This window comes from Anguilla anguilla, chromosome 19 (genome assembly GCF_013347855.1).
Source record: "Anguilla anguilla isolate fAngAng1 chromosome 19, fAngAng1.pri, whole genome shotgun sequence".
In the NCBI taxonomy this organism is placed as follows: Eukaryota; Metazoa; Chordata; class Actinopteri; order Anguilliformes; family Anguillidae; genus Anguilla; species Anguilla anguilla.
The window spans coordinates 5,394,824-5,419,131 of NC_049219.1; the positions used below are offsets into that span (position 1 = coordinate 5,394,824).

Genomic DNA, 24,308 nt, shown 5'->3' on the forward strand with positions numbered 1-24,308 from the left:
TTATAGTCTCACCATTGCATCAGGTGTGTATGAGAGAACAGGAAATAATGCACATCTGAAATGTTGTGGACGAAAAATCACTGCACCATATTCAAATAAAACTCCAAATGGTCTATATTAAAATATACGAATAAAATCCTATTGAAAAATTGACATATTAGATGGCCATTTCTCATCAAAATTTAAAAGTCTGAAAATTTGACATTTTATTATGACAGAAGGGCTCCTGAAGTGGTCTACATCCTACCCCATTTCTGTGAAATTTTACTATTGCATTTTTTAATAATCCCACCTCAAACTTTCCATGTAATCCAATAGACGCCAATTAAAAAATATGAAGGTTTGGATAATAATTTCTCCACAATTGTAAAAGTTCACAAAATTCTGACACTTGTTCCTGGCAGAAGGGGTCCTGGTCTACATCCTACCCCATTTCTGTGAAATTTTACTCTAGCATTTTTTAATAATCCCACTTCAAACGTTCTATGTAATCCAATAGACGCCAATTGAAAAATATAAATTTGGATGAGAATTTCTCGTCCAATCATATAACGCAACTGATTTAAGGTGGACCGGAAATTTCGAATCGAGAGCCAACTTCAGTGTCCCGAGAAAATATGTCATCCCAGCCGTCGCCCCCCGCCCATTCCTGATTTCCTCTATTACTGCTGGAACTGTAGGAGAGAGGTTATGTGGAGTAGGTTATGGTTTGGGCATGCAGGACTAAATTCATCACTGAAATTGATTGGTAGACATGAAACAGGGTTACGTGATGAGTGCTTAGTGGATGAAACGGTCGAGCATGTGCTGATGTTTTGTAAATTATATAATCTAGATGGGTAGAGGTTGTTTGAGAGGGTCAGAGGAACTGGGCGGGGATGGGGTATATGTGGGATATTAGGGGGAGGAAAGGGGAAAGAGGTGGTGGGTAATGCTCTTAGTTTTCTCAGAGTAACAGGATTAGTGCCTTTTAGTTTTGATATCATTTGGCTATAATTATGTAGGCTTCAGGATTTTTGCTTATAATCAGCCATGGTGCTGTGCCACGGAAAGATCTAGAGCATTACTGTAACATGAATCCCCAAAATCAAATACATTTAAATGTGGTCACTGACAACACTCGATACAACTTTCTGAAAAATAATCTCCACAATGCACAAGATGACATCTATAATACCGTATGCAGTGTCATCTGAAGTTTGGGGAAAAAAAGCCCATCTAATCTTGCACACCTCATCACACCAGCTGCGTAGGCTACCCAATCAATATAGTGCACGGTTGCTTAAATTTCACAAGTAGATCAAAGCAAAGAGACAGTGGGGATCAAAAGTCTGAGGACAAAACCAAGTTCTGGTTGTGTTCATTATTTATGAAGGAATAATGCCATGTAATGTAAGAATACATTGTTTTAACACATATCCGACACTCGTGTATGAAATGGGAAGCTGCGTAGATATCTTGTTCATCCACCATAAGCTAAGCGTTTCTCTATTTGTTGTCACACTGTGTTTCATTCAGTGTGTTCCTATGGCTCAATATCCAAATATCTGGGCTGTTAACTAAAACATACTGCGGAAAAGTAAGGCTATATGAATAATGATGAATAATAGCGTAACTGTCGTTGTCTTCAGACTTTTGGTTCCCATGCACTGTATGTTGCCACTTAGTTTTTAAATAAAAACTACTTCAGCTTTTTGGAGTGCTCTCACATGTATTATGCATAAAGTGATTCATTTATTTTATGTACGCACATAGCCTACCACTAGAAAAAACACTGAATTTGTCACCCTCACCCACATAAATCTATTTACAATGTTAGTAATAACGTATAAGTTGCCCAGCTTGTCTGTTTATTCATACCGCATTTTGTAGAAGGCCTAATGTTGTTAGCAATAGGTAGCATTTAGCCGAGTAGCCTAATTTGACTAGTTATACGAAGTGCTGTCATTGTGCCGAGCGGGAGTGAAAGTGACGGGGGAAAGTGAGTTTCACCTTCAATCTCTACCTTCAAAAAAAAAAACTATTTGCTTTACCCCAGATATAATGGGACCCGTGTCATCCAAAAAGTTCCAATTTGACTCATCTGACCATAGAACATTATCCCAAAAGGCCTGGGGTCCATGCAGGTTCTTTTCTTTGCAAATATGAGATAAGCATTGATATTTATCTTGGTTAGCAGTGGTTTCCACCTTGCTACTTTCCCATGAATTCCATTTTTACTGAGTCTCTTTCTTGTTGTGGAGGCGTGAACACTGACCAAAGCTGAGGCGAGTTCTTTGGATGTCCTTGGGGTCTTTTGTGACTTCCTGGATGAGCTTTCCTTGGAGAGCTTTTGGCAGACCGGCCACTCATGGGAAGATTCACCACTGTTCCAAGTGTTCCCCATTTGGTGATAGTGGCTTACCAGACTGATGTATTTCAACAACCTTTTTTCTAACCTCTTTTGGAATTTCCTTTGATTATGGCATAATGTGCTTGTAGAAACTTTGTGACAACTTCACTCTGATGGTAAGATTCTATATCAATGAGGTTTAGATTCAAAAGTTCTGGGTGCAATTAAGCCTGGCTGTGTTCAGTCCGCTGAATCTAATTATCAATTAAATTTGGTTAAATTCTTGATTAAGTAACTTAGGGGGCAATTACTGTTTCACATGGGTGATATGGGTGTTTGATAACTTTTTTTTATTAAATGAATGAAATTAATATATATAATTATGTGTTTCAGATTATTAGACAAAATGTAATATTAAACAAAGAAACTAAGAGTAAACCTTAGTTTCTTTGTTTAATATTACATTTTGTCTAATAATCTGAAACCATTCAGTGTGACAAATATTCAATAATAAAAGAAATCAGGAAGTGGGCAAATACTTTTTTACAGCATTGTATATGCTTGTGTGTGTGTGTATAAAAAAATAAAATTAAAAAAATAAATAAATAAAAACTTCATGGTGGACAACAATTTAGATTTAAACTATAAATTATTCATTCTTATGCGTGAATGGCCCACCCCTGTGAGATTTCCCTCTTATGCATGAAAAGCCCACCCCTGTGAGATTTCCCTCTTATGCATGTAAAGCCCAGCCCTGTGAGATTTCCCTCTTATGCATGAAAAGCCCAGTCCTGTGAGATTTCCCTCCTATGCATGAAAAGCCCAGCCCTGTGATATTTCTCCCTTGTAATGCTGACTGAACATCCAGCTTCCCTCCCCTAGGCCTGCTGGCAGCATCTCCAGTCTACTCTGTCCGCACGTTTGTGAGCTTCGGCCATTCCCTCACTCTCCCCAGCCATGGAGCCCCCAGCAGGGATGTGACGTGGTGGTTTCAGGAGTATGGGTATCCTGACTGGCTGGTTGTGGCTGAACTCTACACCGGATCCTTTTCCTCAGGAAACGGCTTCCAGGGACGGGTGGAATCCTTCCACTTAAAAGATCCGGGAAACTACAGCCTCCTCCTCAGTCCTGTGGTGTACAGTGACCTCGGCTTTTACAAATGCCAGTACAGGGATGAGACTGAGATCGTTCTTTCAGATGTGAAACTAGAAATTAGAGGTCAGTGCATGTTGCCTTTTTTCCGACAGATTAAGTGAATGTTTTTAGTGCTTGTGGATTTGATAGCCCTAAAAGCTGTTTTTTGACAAAGGATATTACTGTTATTATTCTTACGATTGTTTTTGGGGGGCTGGATCATTCCAGTCTATATAAAACCCACAAGCCTTGGGTGGTATGCAGTAGACAACATATGCTGCATCAGGGCCTTCATCTACCCCAAGCAACATAGCTGAGCTGTTAATTCCTGTATGCCAGGAATGCTTTGTAAATCTGTCTGCCTGTTTCTCTCTTTCCCTCTCTCTTTTTCTGTCTCTCTCTCAGTCCCATCAAATGTTTCCGTAGCGATGGGAATGTCCGCCAGTCTTCCTTGTTTTGGGAAAATTAATATACAAGCACGTGCTGATGATCTGGGTATCCTCTGGAAGAGAGGTGGAGAGAACGTTTACCAGCTCCTTAAGAACACCATCACATATGGACCCGGGTTCGAGGACAGAGCTTCAGTTTCCCCAGAACAAGCCGTCTATGGAAACATGTCTTTAACCATCAGACAGACACGGTTTTCAGATGAAGGCGACTACCAGTGCTTCTACAACAGTCCAAAAGAGAGGGGGAATCCAGATTCTGCCAGTCTCGTTGTGACAGGTAAAATTCACTTTAGATCTTCAGTTCTGTAGGGCAGCCGAGCAGCTCAGGTGTATAAGTGTGTCTGGTGTGTATTATTTATTTTTTCATGTGGTAATTTTAATCAGGGCAAGTGTAACAATGTTTCATAATTTACAGAAGTATTTCTTGATGTACCGCAGATTTGATGAAAGATGACACCAGCCATTTTTGGATGCTATAATTTTCCCTATATCATTTTTACCTTTTTACATCATCAAGCTGACTGCTGTTGATAATGTGTTCATATCCCCTGTAAATATGCATGTAAATGTAAATATGTAAATGAATTCCCTGCCCTCACAGGCCACCCACCCCAGACCCTCACAGTGAAGGCCGGTGGTTTGCTCTCCATACCGCTCTATACCGCAGACCCAGTGAGGGTAACATTCAGTGCAGGCCTTGGTTCAGATGAGGTGCTGATGCTCGATGCAAATAAAGGCCCAGCCAGGTATGGGGAGCGTTGTGCTCAGAGATGTGAGCTTCTGGCCCAAAACTACACCCTTTTGCTGAGGAGTGTGACACGGGAGGATGCCGGAGTCTACAAGGTGACCGATCTTGAGACCAACAGGACCATTGGCTCAGTCTCTGTGCGAGTCTCAGGTATGGTCCTCCTCTTCAGCTCTTTGTGTTTGTGCAGATGCAGGGCTCAGCATCTTACTGGTCCACTCTGTTATTCCTCTGACTTATGGCTTTTGCAATCCATTGGGAAAATAATGGAAATAATAATATTAATATAAAATAAAAATTATTTTTTCACAATGCCTCATGTTTTATTGTCCCCTTGAGCACAATACACATAAGAGACACAAAAGTATAGGTTTTAGGCTTTTGCAATCTTAGGCTATGGTTTCTAAGATGTAGCCTAGCTTTGTCAATTTTTCTGTCTTTAGACATTTTCTGTCCTAGAGTTGTGATCTTCCACAAATCAAACTTTTTTGACAAATGCTTCAAATGCTTTCTGCCATGGAAGTCCATGGCGGCCCCTATAACCGACTGGTCGGTTTTTACAAAACTTTGCAGAATGGTAGAGGGTTGTGCCGTTCACCCTGCGATGGACTGGTGTTTTGTTCAGGGGTTGTTCTGGTTGCTTGTCGGCCTGGTGCCCCATTCGTGCTTGGCCCCTTCATTGCTGCTCGCAGCTATATTTATCATTGTTGTTGTTATTAATATTATTATTGTAGTCTTTGCTTCTTGATTATTACCTGCTCTTCTCTATTTCTCCCAAATGAGTCCCTCTGTCTCCATGTTCTCTGCAGGACGCTCTGCTGGAGCAGTGGCTGGGATAGTGGTGGGAGTGATGGTGTTGCTGCTGGTTCTGGCTGACAGTGCCTTTGCAGTCTGGAAGTTCTTCATAAAGACAGGAAACTTTCGAAATGTAGTTCGTTTCCGTGCAGCCAGAACAGAAGATCACTAAGGTTCCATCAGCAGAGCAGCATGCATTCAGAAACAGAAAATCATGATTGTTAATTTAAGCAGTAAACCTAAAGAGTAGCTCCTTAAATGACCCAGGGACCAAATATTTTCCAGATCGCACACTTCAATCTCTTTCCTTGGGATCTTAGTAAGTTAAATGTTAAATTTTGCTAAAGTATCGTAACTGTAGCAGCAACACGTGTGCTATTAACTCCGTGTTTCCTGGGAAATAGCATTAGCCACACGTGGCGTTTAATATTTTTCAGTTTGCACACTTCACTTTCTTCCTTTGGGATTTCGGTGAGTTTAAATTTGAAATTTAACTGAAGTATCACCATTGTAGCAGCAACACGTGTGTTATTAACTCCGTGTTTCCTTGAAAATAGCATTAGCCACACGTGGTATGTATAGCTATTGAGTTTCTCTTATAAAGTTGAATGTTGTTATTTGAAAGCGTGAATGGCACTGTTATAGTAGTTCTAGCATACGTGTGTGAATGTGCCATGTAATAACCTTGTGTTGATTTTAAGTAGGCTATGGCTCATTCAAGGTAGCTATTGGTTGAGCCTATGCACTTTAATGGAGTTAGCTAATGCAGTACTGTTAGAAGTGCGCTACAGTGGGGTATATGATGTAGCCATATCTTCTATTGTGCAACTAATGATTTACCTGATTGTTAAAGGAACCAGACTGAACAGAAGACATTCAGAACTTAATGGACAGTGAATACAGTTACAACACTCAGGACATTGATATGAAAACAAATGAATGTGTTTGAATGTGATAACTAAATGGCGGCTTTACATATTGTCATTGCATTTTCTTTAATACAGTTCTAACCATTTTGCACTTACTTTCTGGCTCTGGTTGTTCATTGTGTCCATCTCATCATTCATAACCTCTCCTTACGAACCTAGCTTTAACCCGAAAATATATACCTACTGTTAACTGAGCCTTTAGGTGGGTTACACAGACATGACAGAAATAAGCATGGAGGAGGTGTAGCCTTTTACATTCAAGATCATATACCGGTCAAAATAAGAAAGGACTGAAGTGCACCAGGTGTGGAAGTGTTGTGGCTACAGGTTCATCTACCTCATCTTAAACCCATATTAGTGGGCTGTTGCTATAGATGACCTAGCTCTAATATACAGTACCTTGAGGACATATGCACAATGCTACAGACAGTCACTGATACTGACAGGGAAGTATATTTTGTTGGAAACCTTAACATTGACTGGTTCTCCAATACATGTACACTGAAAAAAAGGTTAAGTGATGTAGCTAGTGTATGTGAATTTACCAACAAGAGTCAATAGCAGCTGTTCAGGAATGTCCTCTTCAACTTGTATAGATAATTTTTTCACTAATTCTGTGGATATATGTTCAAAGGTTGTATCTGTACCAGTAGGCTTCAGTGATCATAACATCATTGCAGTGGCAAGGAAAACAAAGGTTCCTAAAGCTGGGCCCAAAGTGATATACAAAAGAATTTATAAAAAAATTTGTGAAAATGCATTTGTTGAAGACATGAATAAGATACAGTGGGATACTGTGGTTAAATTAACTCATACAGAGGCTGCCTTACAATTATTTATGCAACTGTTTTTATCTACTTGTGACAAACATGCTCCTATCAGAAAACTAACTGTAAGAACCACTAAAGCCCCTTGGCTTGATTTGGAGTTGAGAAGCTGTATGACAGAGAGGGACCAACTGAAAAAAGCTGCTATCATATCTGGTAGCTCAGCTGATTGGCAGGCTTACCGTTCACTGAGAAACAAAGTCACAAAAATGAATAAACTAAAGAAAGGTGGACTAACCACCACCATGCTGTATAAATTTTTTTTTTTTTTTTAAGTCACAAAAATGAATAAACTAAAGAAAGGTGGACTAACCACCACCACGCTGTATAAAAAAAAAAAAAAAAAAAACCTTTCCTGTCACTTGTTACATGTTGCCCCATCCCTCCACTTCTTGGTACTTTGTATTTGTCCTAATACTGTAGCTTATTCTTCTGCCTAGTTGGCTTTGCAGATGTTAGACCAGAATAGTGTTCATTGTTCTCGGCTAGAAATAGCTGTACAAAATAAGTAATTGTACCTTACTGAACCTGTGTTCAGCAGTTGTCTACGATCATGAAAATGCACTTTTTTGTACGTCGCTTTGGATAAAAGCGTCTGCCAAATGAATGTAATGTAATGTAATGAAAAAGCAATATTATCAATCCAAGATTGAGGAGATTAAGGGTGACAGTAAAACGTTATGGAGAACCCTTAATGAAGTAATGGGTAAAGATAAAATGAATAGAACTCCCTCATTTATTGAATCTGGTGGTGGATTTATTACCAAACCTCAAGATATAGCTCATTATTTTAATAATAATTTTATAGGTAAAGTGGATACAATAAGAAATCAGATGTTGCCAGTGAATGGTAAGCTGTCTGAGTCACTAATTAAACAACATATTATGTACGACAAAAAATGTGAATTTGACTTTACCAATATAAATACAGAAGAAATGGAAAAGCTTCTCTTGTCATTGCAGTGTGATAAACCTTATGGCTATGAAAATCTGGATGGTAAATTACTACAGCTAGGATTGTGGCAAAGCCACTGTGTCATATTTTTAATTTATGTCTGAATGAAGGTGTTTATCCACAAATGTGGAAAATAGCAAAGGTTACTCCTCTACCAAAAAATAGCAAGGAGTCATTTACAGGACCAAGGAGTCGGCCTATTAGTATTTTCCCTGCTTTAAGCAAACTTATGGAGGGTATTGTATTTAAACAGATTCAGCATTATTTCTCAGAAAACAGTATCAACTCTGAATTCCAACATGCATATAAGGTGGGTTACTCAACATGTACAGCGTTAACACAATTAACAGATGATTGGTTAAAACAAATTGACAAAGTTAATGGTGGGTACAGTACTGGTGGTACGGTACTGCTACATATGATGTTCTGTATGTGAAGGTTGATTATATTTGTGGTGTTAACCGAGGTAAGGCTTCACTATGCACTAGTCGTATTGGGCAGTTATATATACAGTACTTATATATACCTAGCCTACTAACTGTATTATTTGCTTTAACCATTTATTGTTGAGGTGACATTATAAATTACAAATCAAAGTAAACCTGGGTCCAATTAGCCTGGCCAATTATCTAATTCTTAACCAATTATCCAATTGGCCAGGTCTAATTAGCTTGACCCAGGGCAGGTGTGGCTGCTTAAACCAGCCATCCCCACACCACAGTAATATTTTGTAATTGTATTTCTTGTTATTTTTATTGTTTGTATTGTATTTTATTATGTATTTTTTTATTATCTTAACTACCCAACTTTACTCTGTAAATCCATTTTAACATTTTATGTTTTGTCAATCGCTTGTAAAACATTGCAATTTGATTTGTCTGAAAGGTGCTATATAAATAAAGTTTGATTGATTGATTGATAGTTCATAGTGAGTTTCTGTGTAGCGGTACCCAGCAACCTTGTTGAGAGAGCGTTTCACTTATGAACTGTAATACTAATACTGTAACATCTGACTCGTCACTACATGGTACATTATATGTACGGAATTGTTAGACAGCACTCTCCACCAACATCATCAAAACACCAAATGAGGGACTATCTTTTGGAAGAATGGTGTTCCATTCCTTCGGTAGAGTTCCAGGCATTATGCCAAGCCACATTGAAGCTGTTCTGGTGGCTTGTGGTGGCCCAACACCTTACTAAGACACTTTACGTTTTTTTTTCCTTTAATTTGTCACCTGTCTGTATGTTCTCTTACACTGTAAGTCACTCTGGATAACATCTGCATCTGCTAAATGAGCTTAATTTAATGTCATGTAACGACTGCTGTTTTTCCAGCCAATTATTCTAGCTTCGTTTTTTAAATTACTGTAGTTCAGAAATGTGGGTTTGCGGCATTTTCAGGCCGCATCTTGAAAGTGTCAGTTTGAGAGACTGGTGTCCAGTAACTCACCACGTTTTATTCCGTTTGATCCCACCGCATTTTTAGGTTAGTGGTTGATTTGGTTTTAATTCCACAGATGGAGGAAGGTGGTGTAAATCAGGCACTTTGCACGTATGCCTGCTGTTCTGAAATGACGTTGACTAAGCAGCCCTCCGTTTAAAAAATCGCTCCTTTGGATGCATTTGTTGATTTGTTCTTGCTCTCCCACAGACTTGTTAGACCGATTCGTTTCACGTGGATATCTCTCCCAAAGCGATATTGAAATGGTCATTTGTCCTGAGAGCAAACGAGTCGACGCTGGCTTCCTGCTAGGCTGTTTGATGAGTGTCTTTCGTGGCTGCAAACAAACCGTTTCCACCATTAATTCTGCCCAAGGTGATGCTTCGCGCGTTTTTTTCTGTGCAGGCCCCGGCTCCTTTGCAGAGTGCAGACAGGATGTGACTTTTGGTTTGGTTTTTTTTGGCACGTGGAAGTGAAAGAATGGAACTGGAGTGGTCGCTCAGTTAGAAGGGCCCCAAAACCTAAAATAGGAGTAAAGGCAGGGGGTTATGGGAAGAGAGATCCAGGAGGATGGGATTAGCTGTGTGTATGTGTGTGTTTTTGTTTGTGTGTGTTTCTGTGTGTGTATGTGTGTTGTGGCGCCCCGAGGCCCTATCAGTGCTCCACAGGAGAGCACAAGAAGCACCAGGGCGGGGCGGGCCTACCGCCACCGACGACTGCTGGGGCAAGTGGTGAGTGGGCATTACCTTCCGAATGAGATGTTGGAAGATTTCAGGACCAGGGACAGCAATCCGCAGACCAGGTGAGCTTCCACGGATCAGCACCAAGGACAGGGCTACAGCAGAGTGCAGGCATGTGGAATTTTCCACTCTGCTGCAGCACACCTGAGACTGCTTGAGTAGATTGCCTCCCAGAATATAAGAAGCCGCACAAAGGAGTAAGAGGCTGCCTAAAACAAACAATGGCTATACACCACCCAATTACAATTGATTTAACACTGACATGCAATAGTGTTATGAATTATAAGGAGGGGGAAGGTCAATGCCAAAAGGTATAATTCTTCTGATATGCAGCGTCTGAGTGGTAGTTTAAATACATGCTGTTAAACTCATAGTTTCATGACATTTTGCAGCAGTTTGCCGGTAGTTCAACTACATTCAAATTTGTGTAGTGGTTGTAGTAGTCATTTTTTTGTCATTTTGAGGTGTAGTCAACTACAGGAACTACACTACTACTGCTTTTGGCCCTAAAATATTTTCTTCCAAACTCCTTTGACCAAATACCTCCTCCTCTTTCTCCTTTCCATCTAATCCGCACTCCGCTCCACTATAATTGTCAACTGCCAATTCATTTAGACAACAATCCTCTGTCAGGCCTTCCAGTGAGTACAATGAATCTTAAGTATTAGTAGTTACACTAATCCAAACTTTTATTATATGAAATTCATGAATTGTCACTACAGAGGGATGCACACCTGGATGCACTAGTCTTCCCAGCGTGGACAAACTGCAATGGGCCAGAGCACTTCCTTCTATGAGTAAGTAATAAGCAGAGACATTACTTTTGAAATCACTGCAGATAGCTGTGAAATCTTGGTTAATAATTATATTGTTTATGCTTCATTCTGCATTACCCATTATAGGTGTTGAAGCCAGCCAAGAGAGAGATTCTCTTGCTGGACTCTGTTTGCCCTCTGGCCTTCAGGTTTTGGTGATGCGGAGTACAGAGCCATCTTTAGGTCCCTACGTAATAAATAATTCAGGCCACGGCTCTGTTCTGGCCACCTCTCATTCTGACCGTATTTCTGTTCTGGCTGCATTCTTGTTCTGAACATGTTCCTGTTCTGGCCATGTTCTTGTTCTGGCCATGTTCCCACTATATCTTTTGAGATTTGCTGTTGATGTCATTCATATGTTTTGCTAAGTTCCCATGGCCTGCTCATTTGATCAGTGACTGACCGTGTTCATAAGTTTGAGTTTATAGTAGGCATTGTGAGTTTTATTTTTGACAGGACTGATTTTATTTACTGCAGGAACATTGCTCTGCATTATTCCTGGATGCTGGAGTGAGAGGACTGGAAGGGACATGCAGGTATAATACAATTTCTTCTCCATGTAATAGCAGTGTCTTGTAATAACGTCTAAAAATATGACTTTACATGGCGTAAAATGTGTGTTATCAGGATATCCCACAACAGACATCCAGGAATGACTGTGGCATTTTCATGCTCATGGTAATTTGAGTTTTAGGTAAATACTGGATATGTGCCCAGAACAAAATTGAAGGAAATATATAAAATCTGGAAAATATATATGTGGTGTGGGGATAGCTGGTTTAAGCAGCCACACCTGCCCTGGGTCAAGCTGATTAGACCTGGCTAGTTAGATAATTGGTTAGGAATTAGATAATTGGCCAGGCTAATTGGACCCGGGAACAGGGGTGGCTGCACCTGTGCGTAGTGAGGCAATCAGTGCGCACAGGTTAAATCTGCCATCCCCACCCACACAAAGGAGAGCCTCTGTCATGACAGTTTTTAACATCTGCTCAGTTGGCTGTAACATCTTGCCACCCTCGTAAATAAACGTGGTCTGTTTGAACATCATCATCTCCCTGTGTCTCTGTGCTGGAGGGCCCCTTGGAAAGCCACTTTGGTGGCCTGTGGCAGGCTTGTTTGCCACTATATATATATATATTTTTTTTCAGTATGCCCTCTGCATGTGTATGGATGTTCCATTCCACTTCAGTATGGTCAGTATTTGAACATCTACAGAATCAAAATGACATAAATATGTTACCATGTGAAACTAGTGTAATCCTTTTTGCTGTATCTGCTGTAGCTGGACATGCATTCAATCCGGTGGTGTGTCCTTCTTATGGAGCGCTTTTGGATAGACGGGTATGACAGCTACAAGAAATACATGATTGATTGCTTTTCTTTAATATTTACAGAGACTGGAAAATGTGCTAACATTTTTCATCATTTTCATTAAAGCCACGGCCAGAGGTTTGCTTTCTGGACAGATGAGGCAAGTTGTCTGTTATAGGGCATTCTTCAGCCGGTGTACCGGGTGGGCACGGGAACTACCATGGAGGTCCCAGCACATATCCAGGCCATCGCTGAGCGGACAGCCACCGAGCAGGCACAGGTTGACTTCATTGTCAAGGAGCGCGGGACCGAGGAAGGACTACTGGTATGTGGGGAAACAACGGTGCAGAAAATGTTCTGTGAGGTATGGGCATGTCACTGTGTTCCTTTTTTTCTGCAAACACAGGCAATCATCAGTGACAAGGAACCCTCCAAGTGGCTGATGGGTTTCCAAGGGAAGTCGCCTAAACAAAGTCCCAGTGTACCTTGACAATGACGCCCAGCAGGACAGGTTGTTCAAGTACCTCGAGACTGTCCTGAACAGTATATCCTCTCCAGTTGTCATCAGGAATCATATACTGTTCATTCTAGAGGTGCTGCTCCCAGAGGTGAGACTCATATCACACACTGATGCAATCAGACTGGATGAAGTGCAAGACATAGGCTATAAGGACCTTAATTACTTTTCCCATACAAGGCTATCATCGGTGCACTTTCTGCTCTTGGGAAGATGACCCTGCAGAAGGCGGCGGAGGAGTTCTAAAACTAATAACTGGTTGGAACAAAAACCACGACGCAGATGGTCCTCCAGGACCGGAATCATTCTTGGGAAACACATTACAGTGGCATATTTAATGTCACCTCTGTCATCAAACAAAACTAGTAGTACTGCATGTACTAGGCTGTAATGACGAATAATTTATGTTTCGATGGCTTGTAGACTATGCTTAACATGTTAGGGGATTACTTATTCTTCTACGACAGCGGTTGAACATACACAAGTTTATACATGCTATGGCTTGTAAACAGACTGTGCTGCATGCGATCTAGCAAGAAACATATATAGATAGCCAGCGAGACACCCCGATATAGTTAACTAGCAAGCTAGCTGGAAGAGCTTCTCTTATAGAAATAGCTTCCATTCCTAGTTAGCCAGCTAGCTAGCGATCTCAAACTGTCTCGCAAGCTATCCATTTCTCTTGCGAGCTAGCTGGTGATCTGTGAATCTCGCAATAGAGAGAGAGACAGGCGATGGCTAGCTAGCTAATAAAACATTTTTGTATGCGTCTACGGCAAATACAAACAAAAGTAACCATTCACATTTTGACAGAGAGATCAGACCATAGACCATAGACTGTAGATCAGTCTGTAGATGGGAATTTCTGCACCGGACTGTCAATCACATTGTAAAAATCGCAAGACCGCTTAACTCTATGGTTTTGGCTCCAAATCGAGAACATGGCCGCGCACGCCATTGAGCTTCAAAACGTGTTTTACAGACCCACGGAGCGCCAATGGGTGACGTCACAGTAGCTTTGTCCATATTTTTTTTACAGTCTCTGATCAGTCCAAGCGGCGCAACGTAACGGCTGCACGTAACACGTAAGGAAACGTAACCCCGGAAGTGAATAGGTGGAAAGAAATTTGCCCTGACAGTAAATTAGACGTCTTTTCTCCGCTGGCTAGCTTCGCATGTCTGGCTAAAGTTAACTTCGATACATAGTTCTTCATACTATTAGACTGCTGATGCCCACATTTATTCCCCCTTCCAAATTTTAGTTTGGCCTGAGAAGTCCCCTGCCTGCAGGCAGACCCTTCTCCCGGAAATACTACACCTTCAAAATGGCGAATAGGAAAGCAGTGCATTTTTTGATGCGCAATGACAAAATTACCGAAAACTATGGACGCTAAAAAAATTAGCTATAACGGAGTTTTTAGTTCCTTTTAGTTAGATTGGGCAGGGATAGGCATCAGCAGTCTAACAGTATGAAGAACTGCGTATCGAAGTTAACTTTAGCAAGACATGCGAAGCTAGCCCCAGCGGAGAAAAGACGATTATATGAATAATAGCATAACTGTAGGTGTCTTCAGACTTTTGGTCCCCATGTACTGTATGTTGCCGCTTAGTTTTTAAATAAAAAACTACTTCAGCTTTTTGGAGTGCTCTGCACATGTATTATGCATAAAATGATTCATTTGTTTTATGTACGCACATAGCCGGATTCCCAGCCGGAAATGAGATGTGCAAGTTTTTGGGTCCTTTTGGGTGAGTAAACTACACGCGTGCATTTGGTGAAATTTCAAAACCGGCTCTAGAAAATGGCCAAGGTGCGAATTGACTTGAGAAAGGTCCCTGTAGGTTCTGGACCGAGGATACATCGCATGATAAGATGATGTCCGCACATTGGTTAATGCTCCCGAGAAAATGTCATCCCAGCCCTCGCCCCCCCCCCCCCCCCCCCCCCCCCCCCCCCCCCCCCTTCCTGATTTCCTCTATTACTGCTGAAACTGTAGGAGAGAGGTTATGTGGAGTAGGTTATGGTTTGGGCATACAGGACTATATATCTTGTGCATAAACTGGCTGACGTGCTGGTCACCAGTCGGCACCGTGAGCCGACCAGAGGTTTCCCCCTTGAGCCTGGTTCCTTCCAAGGTTTCCTTGCCACTGTTGCCTTAGGCTTGCTCCTGTGGGGGTTGGTTTAGGCTAAGGTTGTCTGTAAAGCGTATTGTGACAACTGTTGTAAAATACGCTATACAAATAAAATTTGATTTGATTCGATTTGACTAAATTCATCACTGAAATTGATTGGTTGACATGAAACGGTCGAGCATGTGCTGATGTTTTGTGAATTAGCCTATATAATCTAGATAGGTAGAGGTTGTTTGATAAGCATTGATATTTCTCTTGGTTAGCAGTGGTTTCCACCTTGCTACTTTCCCATGAATTCCATTTTTACTGAGTCTCTTTCTTGTTGTGGAGTCGTGAACACTGACCAAAGCTGAGGCGAGTTCTTTGGATGTTCTTCTGGGATCTTTTGTGACTTCCTGGATGAGTTTTCCTTGGAGAAATTTTGGCAGTCCGGCCAATCATGGGAAGATTCACCACTGTTCCCCATTTGGTGATAGTGGCTTACCAGACTGTATTTCAAAAACTTTTTTTCTAACCTCATTTGGAATTTCTTTTGATTATGGCATAATGTGCTTGTAGAAACTTTGACAACTTCACTCTGATGGTAAGGTTCTATATCAGTGAGGTTTAAATTCAAAAGGGCTGGGTGCAATTAAGCCTGGCTGTGTTCAGTCCACTGAATCTAATTATCAATAGAATTTGGTTAAATTCTTGATAAAGTAACTTAGGGGCCAATTACTGTTTCACATGGGTGATATGGGTGTTTGATAACTTTTTTATTAAATGAATGAAATTATATATATATATATATATATATATATATATATTTATATATTATGTGTGTGTGTGTTTTGTGTTTACTCATAGTTTCTTTGTCTAATATTACATTTTGTCTAATCTGAAACAATTCAGTGTGACAAATATTCAATAATAAAAGAAATCAGGAAGGGGGCAAACACTTTTTTTTACAACATTGTATATGCTTGCGTGTGTGTGTATAAAAAATAAACAAATAAATAAAAACTTCATGCGTCACTGCAATATTGGTGGACAAAAATGTAGATTCAAATGATTTAAACTATAAATTATTCATTCTTATGCGTGAATGGCCCAGTCCTGTGAGATTTCCCTCTTATGCATGAAAAGCCCACCCCTGTGAGATTTCCCTCCTATGCATGAAAAGCCCAGCACTGTGATATTTCTCCCTTTTATGCTGACTGAACATCCAACTTCCCTCCCCTAGTCCTGCTGGCAGCATCTCCAGCCTACTCTGACCGCATGTTTGTGAGCTTCGGCCATTCCCTCACTCTCCCCTGCCATGGAGCCCCCAGCAGGGATGTGGAGTGGCGCTTTAAGCAGCATGAGTATCGTGACTGGCTGGGTGTGGCTGACCTCTACAACGGATCCTTTTCCTCTGGAAACGGCTTCCAGGGACGGGTGGAATCCTTCCCCTTAAAAGAGCCAGGAAACTACAGCCTCATCCTCAGTCCTGTGGTGTACAGTGACCTCGGCATTTACAAATGCCAGTACAGTAATGAGACCGAGATCGTTCTTTCAGATGTGAAACTAGAAATTAGAGGTCAGTGCATGTTGCCTTTTTTCCGACAAATTGAGTGAATGTTTTTAGTGCTTGTGGATTTGATAGCCATAAAAGCTGTTTTTTGACAAAGGATATTACTATTATTATTCTTACGATTGTTTTTGGGGGGACAAGATCATTCCAGTCTGTATAAAACCCACAAGCCTTGGGTGGTATGCAGTAGACAGCATATGCTGCATCAGGGCCTTCATCTACCCCAAGCAACATGGTTGAGCTGTTAATTCCTGTATGCCAGGAATACTTTGTAAATCTCAGTCTGCCTGTTTCTCTCTTTCCCTCTCTCTTTTTCTGTCTCTCTCTCTCAGTCCCATCAAATGTTTCCATAGCGATGGGAATGTCTGCCAGTCTTCCTTGTTTTGGGAAAATTAATATACAAGCGCGTGCTGATGATCTGGATATCCTCTGGAAGAGAGGTGGAGAGAACGTTTACCAGCTCCTTAAGAACACCATCACATATGGGCCCGGGTTCGAGAACAGAGCTTCAGTTTCCCCAGAACAAGCCCTCTATGGAAACATGTCTTTAACCATCAGACAGACACGGTTTTCAGATGAAGGCGACTACCAGTGCTTCTACAACGGTCCAAAAGAGAGGGGGAATCCAGATTCTGCCAGTCTGGTTGTGACAGGTAAAATTCACTTTAGATCTTCAGTTCTGTAGGGCAGCCGAGCAGCTCAGGTATATAAGTGTGTCTGGTGTGTATTATTTATTTTTTCATGTGGTCATTTTAATCAGGGCAAGGGTAACAATGTTTCATAATTTACAGAAGTATTGCTTGATGTACCGCAGATTTGATGAAAGATGACACCAGTAATTTCTGGATGCCATAATTTGCCCCATATCATTTTTACCTTTTTACATGATCAAGCTGACTGCTGTTGATAATGTGTTCATATCCCCTGTAAATATGCATGTAAATGTAAAATATGTAAATATGTAAATGAATTCCCTGCCCTCACAGGCCACCCACCCCAGAACCTCACAGTGAAGGCCGGTGGTTTGCTCTCCATACCGCTCTATACCGCAGGCCCAGTGAGGGTAACATTCAGTGCAGGTCTTGGTTCAGATGAGGTGCTGATGCTCGATGCAAATAAAGGCCCAGCCAGGTATGGGGAGCGTTGTGCTCAGAGATGTGAGCTTCTGGCCCAGGAATACACCCTTTTGCTGAGGAGTGTGACACTGGAGGATGCCGGAGTCTACAAGGTGACCGATCCTGAGACCAACAGGACCATCGGCTCAGTCTCTCTGCAAGTCTCAGGTATGGTCCTCCTCTTCAGCTCTTTGTGTTTGTGCAGATGCAGGGCTCAGCATCTTACTGGTCCACTCTGTTATTCCTCTGACTTATGGCTGCTGCAATCCACTGGGAAAATAATGGAAATAATAATATTAATATAAAATAAAAATTATTTTTTCACAATGCCTCATGTTTTATTGTCCCCTTGAGCCCAATACACATAAGAGACACAAAAGTATAGGTTTTAGGCTTTTGCAATCTTAGGCTATGGTTTCTAAGATGTAGCGTAGCTTTGTCCATTTTTCTGTCTTTCCACTAGCCAGCCCCCCCCCCCCGCCCCCACCCCATAACAAAATTATGCAAATCTGCACAAACTGCCCCCCTGTCCCCTTTCTTGATCTTGTCTTGACCTCTCTGCTGCGCTTGATACCGGTGATCCTGATGGTGACTCTGGCCCTCAAACCGGTATCTCAGCAATTCCAACGGGATGTACTTTTCCTAAGTTATCAGCACAGTCCCACTGTCTTAACACTTAGTGCAGGAGTTCCCCAGGGCTCCATCTCAGAGTCCTACTGCCTTAGCATCCACAGTCTCCTCCCACCTACGCTGGCACTTCCTATTATGTTGTAGGTTTACAATGTTACTTCAGTGCCTGCTACTAATGTGCTACCACACTTAGTCAGACTGCTAACTTGGCATCAGTTCTGCTTGTTGTATGAACCTTTATGGAGGCACTTTTTGTAAGTCCCTCTGGATGTTTGCTAAATGTATTATTATTGATGTTGTTGTTATTATCATTGTTGTTGTTATTGATTATTACCTGCTCTTCTCTATTTCTCCCAAATGAGTCCCTCTTTCTCTATGTTCTCTTCAGGACACTCTGCTGGAGGAGTGGCTGGGATAGTGGTGGGAGTGATGGTGTTGCTGCTGATTCTGACTGGCAGTGCCTTTGCAGTGTGGAAGTTCTTCATAAAGACAGGAAACTTTCCAAATGTAGTTCGTTTCCGTAGAGCCAAAGCGGAAGGTCACTAAGGTTCCATGAATTGCCTGTGGCACACTACCAAATACAGCTGTTGATGTGCTATAATTGCACAGGTGAGGCTGTTGAGGTGCTATAATTGAACAGTTGAGGTTGTTGAGCTGCTGTAATTGAACAGGTGAGGCTGTTGAGGTGCTATAATTGAACAGGTGAGGCTGTTGAGGTGCTATAATTGAACAGGTGAGGCTGTTGAGGTGCTATAATTGAACAGGTGAGGCTGTTGAGGTGCTATAAATGCGCAGTTGAGGCTGTTGAGTAAATGGTGTTCAGTACATTGATCTATTCTCGTGGAGGAATGTACGACTGCGTTTGTGTGTCATCGAACTGCCTTCAGCCTCCACCGGGCTGCCTTGACCAAACATAAGCTTTAAAAAAAAAAAAAAAAAACGCTTCCGTAATCGCCGCTTTTGCCAGAGAGAAACTGTATTTTTATTTTTTTGTTCAGTGTTTTGATATCTCTGGCTAATGTTCTGATGTTGCTGGAAAATGTGTGTTGCTGTATTAGGTGTGTATACCTGAGCATTACATTATATATTACTGTGTTTATCATTTGGTAAATTTATCCAACACTGTAGCAATATTATATGTCTAGCATTATACAATCTGTGAGCAGCACTTTTGTGAACTATTACCTTTCAGTATTTCATGCTGGTCCTCAAATTACAAAATGACTTTGATTTATCTTAGAGAAGATATAAGGCTTGAATTTAATCAACATTTTCTCTCAAATTTGGTTGAGGAAGTGTTCATTTCATTCTGCAAAGACGGTTTAAAAAAAAAGTTAAATTAAATGCAACAGTTGGTTGAATTCAGGCCAGTCTATAACATAAAATGAATATTTTACAATGAATGTGTGAATCTGAATGTCTCAAGGGAAGGAAACGAATGACTGATTTTTTTAGAAAGCCATATATGAACATATGTATCTTACATCGGAGGGAATCTTGACAATTGTTTTGTGTGTTTTCAAATATTTTGGGGCGATTTCTTCTGCTATTTTTTTGTTTTTAGCTTACGGACCAAACTTATTTAATCATCTTGTAAACAGCAATCAGGTTATATGTAATAAACACATATTTAAATGAGGCTCAACTGATTGGATTATTAAACACCATTAGCCTTATTATTAAATATGTGATATCAAATATATTATTAGTGTTTGTGCAAATGTAAAGAAAGAGTTAGCAATATTAGCTCATATTGTTTATCGATTAAAATATTCTCTTTGTCTCTTAATAACAAAGATTTGTCTGCAAATACCATTGTATGTTAATGTAAATAATACAGTTTACACTGCTTTTCCACAAAAATAACTGCAGTATAAAGGTGTGAAATGGCACATTCATGAACCTATTTCTACTGTAAATTAACAAGCATAACTCGCTTTGTGTCGTCATATAAATAAAAATCAAATGAATAGATGTGTGTCATCATTGCTTTGCAGTTGTGATTACTGGTGAATTCTGAACTGACCAAAACATGTTTTAAATATGGTATTAAGGTATGTGCCCTTTATCACATTAATGCTAAATTGTTCTTAAGTAAATTACTGAACTGAGAAACCTTCTCACTGTTTAACTCAAATGTGACCATAAAACAGACAATGGCTGTACACCACCCAATTACAATTGATTTAACACAATGCAATACTGTTATGAATTATAAGGGGGGGGAAGGTCAATGCCAAAAGGTATAATTCTGATATGCAGTGTCTGGGAGGTAGTTTAAATACATGCTGTTAAACTCGTAGTTTCATGACATTTTGCAGCAGTTTGCCGGTAGTTCAACTACATTGTAGTAGTCATTTTTTTGTCATTTGAGGTGTAGTCAACTACAGGAACTACACTACTACTGCTTTTGGCCCTAAAATATTTTCTTCCAAACTCCTTTGACCAAATATCTCCTCCTCTTTCTCCTTTCCCTCTAATCTGCACTCCGCTCCACTATAATTGTCAACTGCCAATTCATTTAGACAACAATCCTCTGTCAGGCCTTTCAGTGAGTACAATGAATCTTAAGTATTAGCAGTTACACTAATCCAAACTTTTATTATATGAAATTCATGAATTGTCACTACAGAGGGATGCACACCTGAAGGATGCACTAGTCTTCCTAGCGTGGACAAACTGCAATGGGCCAGAGCACTTCCTTCTATGAGTAAGTAATAAGCAGAGACATTACATTTGAAATCACTGCAGATATCTATGAAATCTTGGTTAATAATTATATTATTTATGCTTCTTTCTGCATTACCCATTATAGGCGTTGAAGCCAGCCAAGAGAGAGATTCTCTTGCTGGACTCTCAGTTTGCCCTCTGGCCTTCAGGTTTTGGTGATGCGGAGTACAGAGCCATCTTTAGGTCCCTACGTAATAAATAATTCAGCCCACGGTTCTATTCTGGCCACCTCTCATTCTGACCGTATTTCTGTTCTGGCCATGTTCCTGTTCTTGCCATGTTCTTGTTCTGGCCCTGTTCCTGTTCTGGCCACATTCCTGTTCTGACCGTGTTCTTGTTCTGACCGTGTTCCTGTTCTTGCCATGTTCTTGTTCTGGCCCTGTCCCTGTTCTGGCCATGTTCCCACTATATCTTTTGAGATTTGCTATTGATGTCGTTCATATGTTTTGCTAAGTTCCCATGGCCTGCTCATTTGATCAGTTACTGACCGTGTTCATAAGTTTGAGTTTATAGCAGGCATTGTAAGTTTTATTTTTGACAGGACTGATTTTATTTATTGCAGGAACATTGCTCTGCATTATTCCTGGATGCTGGGGTGAGAGGACTGGAAGGGACATGCAGGTATAATACAATTTCTTCTCCATGTAATAGCAGTGTCTTGTAATAACGTCTAAAAATATGACTACGTGGCATAAAACGTGTTATCAGGATATCCCACAACAGACATCCAGGAATTACTGTGGCATTTTCATGCTCATGGTAAGTTGAGTTGTAGGTAAATACTGGATATGTGCCCAGAACAAAATTGAAGGAAATATATAAAATCTGGAAAATATATATGTGGTGTGGGGATAGCTGGTTTAAGCAGCCACACCTGCCCTGGGTCAAGCTGATTAGACCTGGCTAGTTAGATAATTGGTTAGGAATTAGATAATTGGCCAGGCTAATTGGACCCGGGAACAGGGGTGGCTGCACCTGTGCGTAGTGAGGCAATAAGAGCGCACAGGTTAAATCTGCCATCCCCACCCACACAAAGGAGAGCCTCTGTCATGACAGTTTTTAACATCTGCTCAGTTGGCTGTAACATCTTGCCACCCTCGTAAATAAACGTGGTCTGTTTGAACATCATCATCTCCCTATGTCTCTGTGCTGGAGGGCCCCTTGGAAAGCCACTTTGGTGGCCTGTGGCAGGCTTGTTTGCCACAATATATCTTTTTTTTTTCAGTATTCCCTCTGCATGTGTATGGATGTTCCATTCCACTTCAGTATGGTCAGTATTTGAACATCTACAGAATCAAAATGACATAAATATGTTATCATGTGAAACTAGTGTAATCCTTTTTGCTGTATCTGCTGTAGCTGGACATGCATTCAATCTGGCGGTGGTGGTGTGTCCTCCTTATGGAGCGCTTTTGGATTGACGGGTATGACAGCTACAAGAAATACATGATTGATTGCTTTTCTTTAATATTTACAGAGACTGGAAAATGTGCTAACATTTTTCATCATTTTCATTAAAGCCACAGCCAGAGGTTTGCTTTCTGGACAGATGAGGCGAGTTGTCTGTTACAGGGCATTCTTCAGCCGGTGTACCGGGTGGGCACGGGAACTACCATGGAGGTCCCAGCACATATCCAGGCCATCGCTGAGCGGACAGCCACCGATCAGGCACTGGTTGACTTCATTGTCAAGGAGCGCTGGACCGAGGAACAACTACTGGTATGTGGGGAAGCAATGGTGCAGAAAATATACTGTGAGGTATGGGCATGTCACTGTGTTCCTTTTTTTCTGCAAACACAGGAAATCATCAGTGACAAGGAACCCTCCAAGTGGCTGATGGGTTTCCAAGGGAAGTCGCCTAAACAAAGTCCCAGTGTACCTTGACAATGACGCCCAGCAGGACAGGTTGTTCAAGTACCTCGAGACTGTCCTGAACAGTATATCCTCTCCAGTTGTCATCAGGAATCATATACTGTTCATTCTAGAGGTGTTGTTCCCAGAGGTGAGACTCATATCACACACTGATGCAATCAGACTGGATGAAGTGCAAGACATATAAGGACCTTAATTACTTTTCCCATACAAGGCTATCATCGGTGCACTTTCTGCTCTTGGGAAGATGACCCTGCAGAAGGCAGCGGAGGAGTTCTCCGCTGGCACACATCTCCAGGAGAGGCAAGGATAGATTTTAATTATTGGTTTGTTGTAATCAGACCCTGATGTTGCCTTCATTTGACACCTCTTTTTTAAATCCCTGTTTATTTTAGTGAAAGAGACGAATTCAACAGGAAGGTGGACCATCATACAAAGAGAAGTGGACTCTTCTAATTCTGCTGTTTAATTTTCTTTTTTTCGCAATGTTTCTGTGTACTTTGTTAATGTTTAACTGTTCTGTCAATCTTTTCCCTTCTGTTTTGTCTGTCTTTTTCTAAATGAAAAAAGCACCCCCCATTACACTGAATTTACAAATAAAAATTATTAAAACTGTGCGTTATGTATTTATCTCCATTGTTGTTTTCTTAATTAGATTAAGATTAGATTAATACAGTTTGTCATTATAGAGGGATGTCTGATTTCAGTAGGCTACATACTAGCGATGGTGTTTGCATTTTGGACGTACAATTAATCATAATTACGGCTGGGTATTTTTCACGGAAAATATTGGCTGAAGTAATGGAGCAGTCAAAGTTTTTGAAAATCATGAAAAACTGAAAAAAGTAAGGGACCACGGTGTTTTCCTTAAAAACATTAACGTATCAAATGGACCAATATCTCATGCGCGGTAGAGGGAAATGATCGAGCGCAACTGCTGCAACAGTAACGAGTGCTTGAAGTTTAAAAAAATAAGTGAGCACGCTTGCGACAAGAAACAAATAACGAGAAAAATGCATTGATAGGTTGTTACCCTTACCGCTTCAGTCCATTACGGAAAGCATGATTTTTGCCTTTAATAGAAGGTTGTTATGAACAGCATGATGAAATTTCATTACTAAAATATATAAAACAGTAACAGTGCGTCAGTTTTTATTTCTTTACAGTTTGTTTTCGTACAACGTTGTAGCCTACATTACGTATGCGTCTGATGGAGTGCCTGTTATATTAACGCAGGGGTGCAGTGGCGACACATTTCACGGTTGCGCGCAGCTTCTGCTCTT

The 24,308-nt window shown here is 40.8% G+C and overlaps 1 protein-coding gene and 1 long non-coding RNA gene across 2 annotated transcripts in view; both read left to right on the top strand.

The window, feature by feature from the left end:
* The window catches only part of LOC118219213, a 155,857-nt gene that overhangs the window by 1,939 nt on the left and 129,610 nt on the right, over positions 1–24,308 (top strand). Inside the window, exon 2 of the mRNA XM_035402209.1 lies at positions 16,349–16,684. Coding sequence (XP_035258100.1) covers positions 16,349–16,684 — 336 coding nt within the window. The remainder of the gene's footprint in view (positions 1–16,348; positions 16,685–24,308) is intronic.
* Positions 22,366–23,328, top strand: LOC118218867. Its single transcript, XR_004763571.1, has 4 exons — positions 22,366–22,423; positions 22,513–22,872; positions 22,954–23,155; positions 23,240–23,328. It is a non-coding gene; the product is annotated as an uncharacterized LOC118218867 (long non-coding RNA).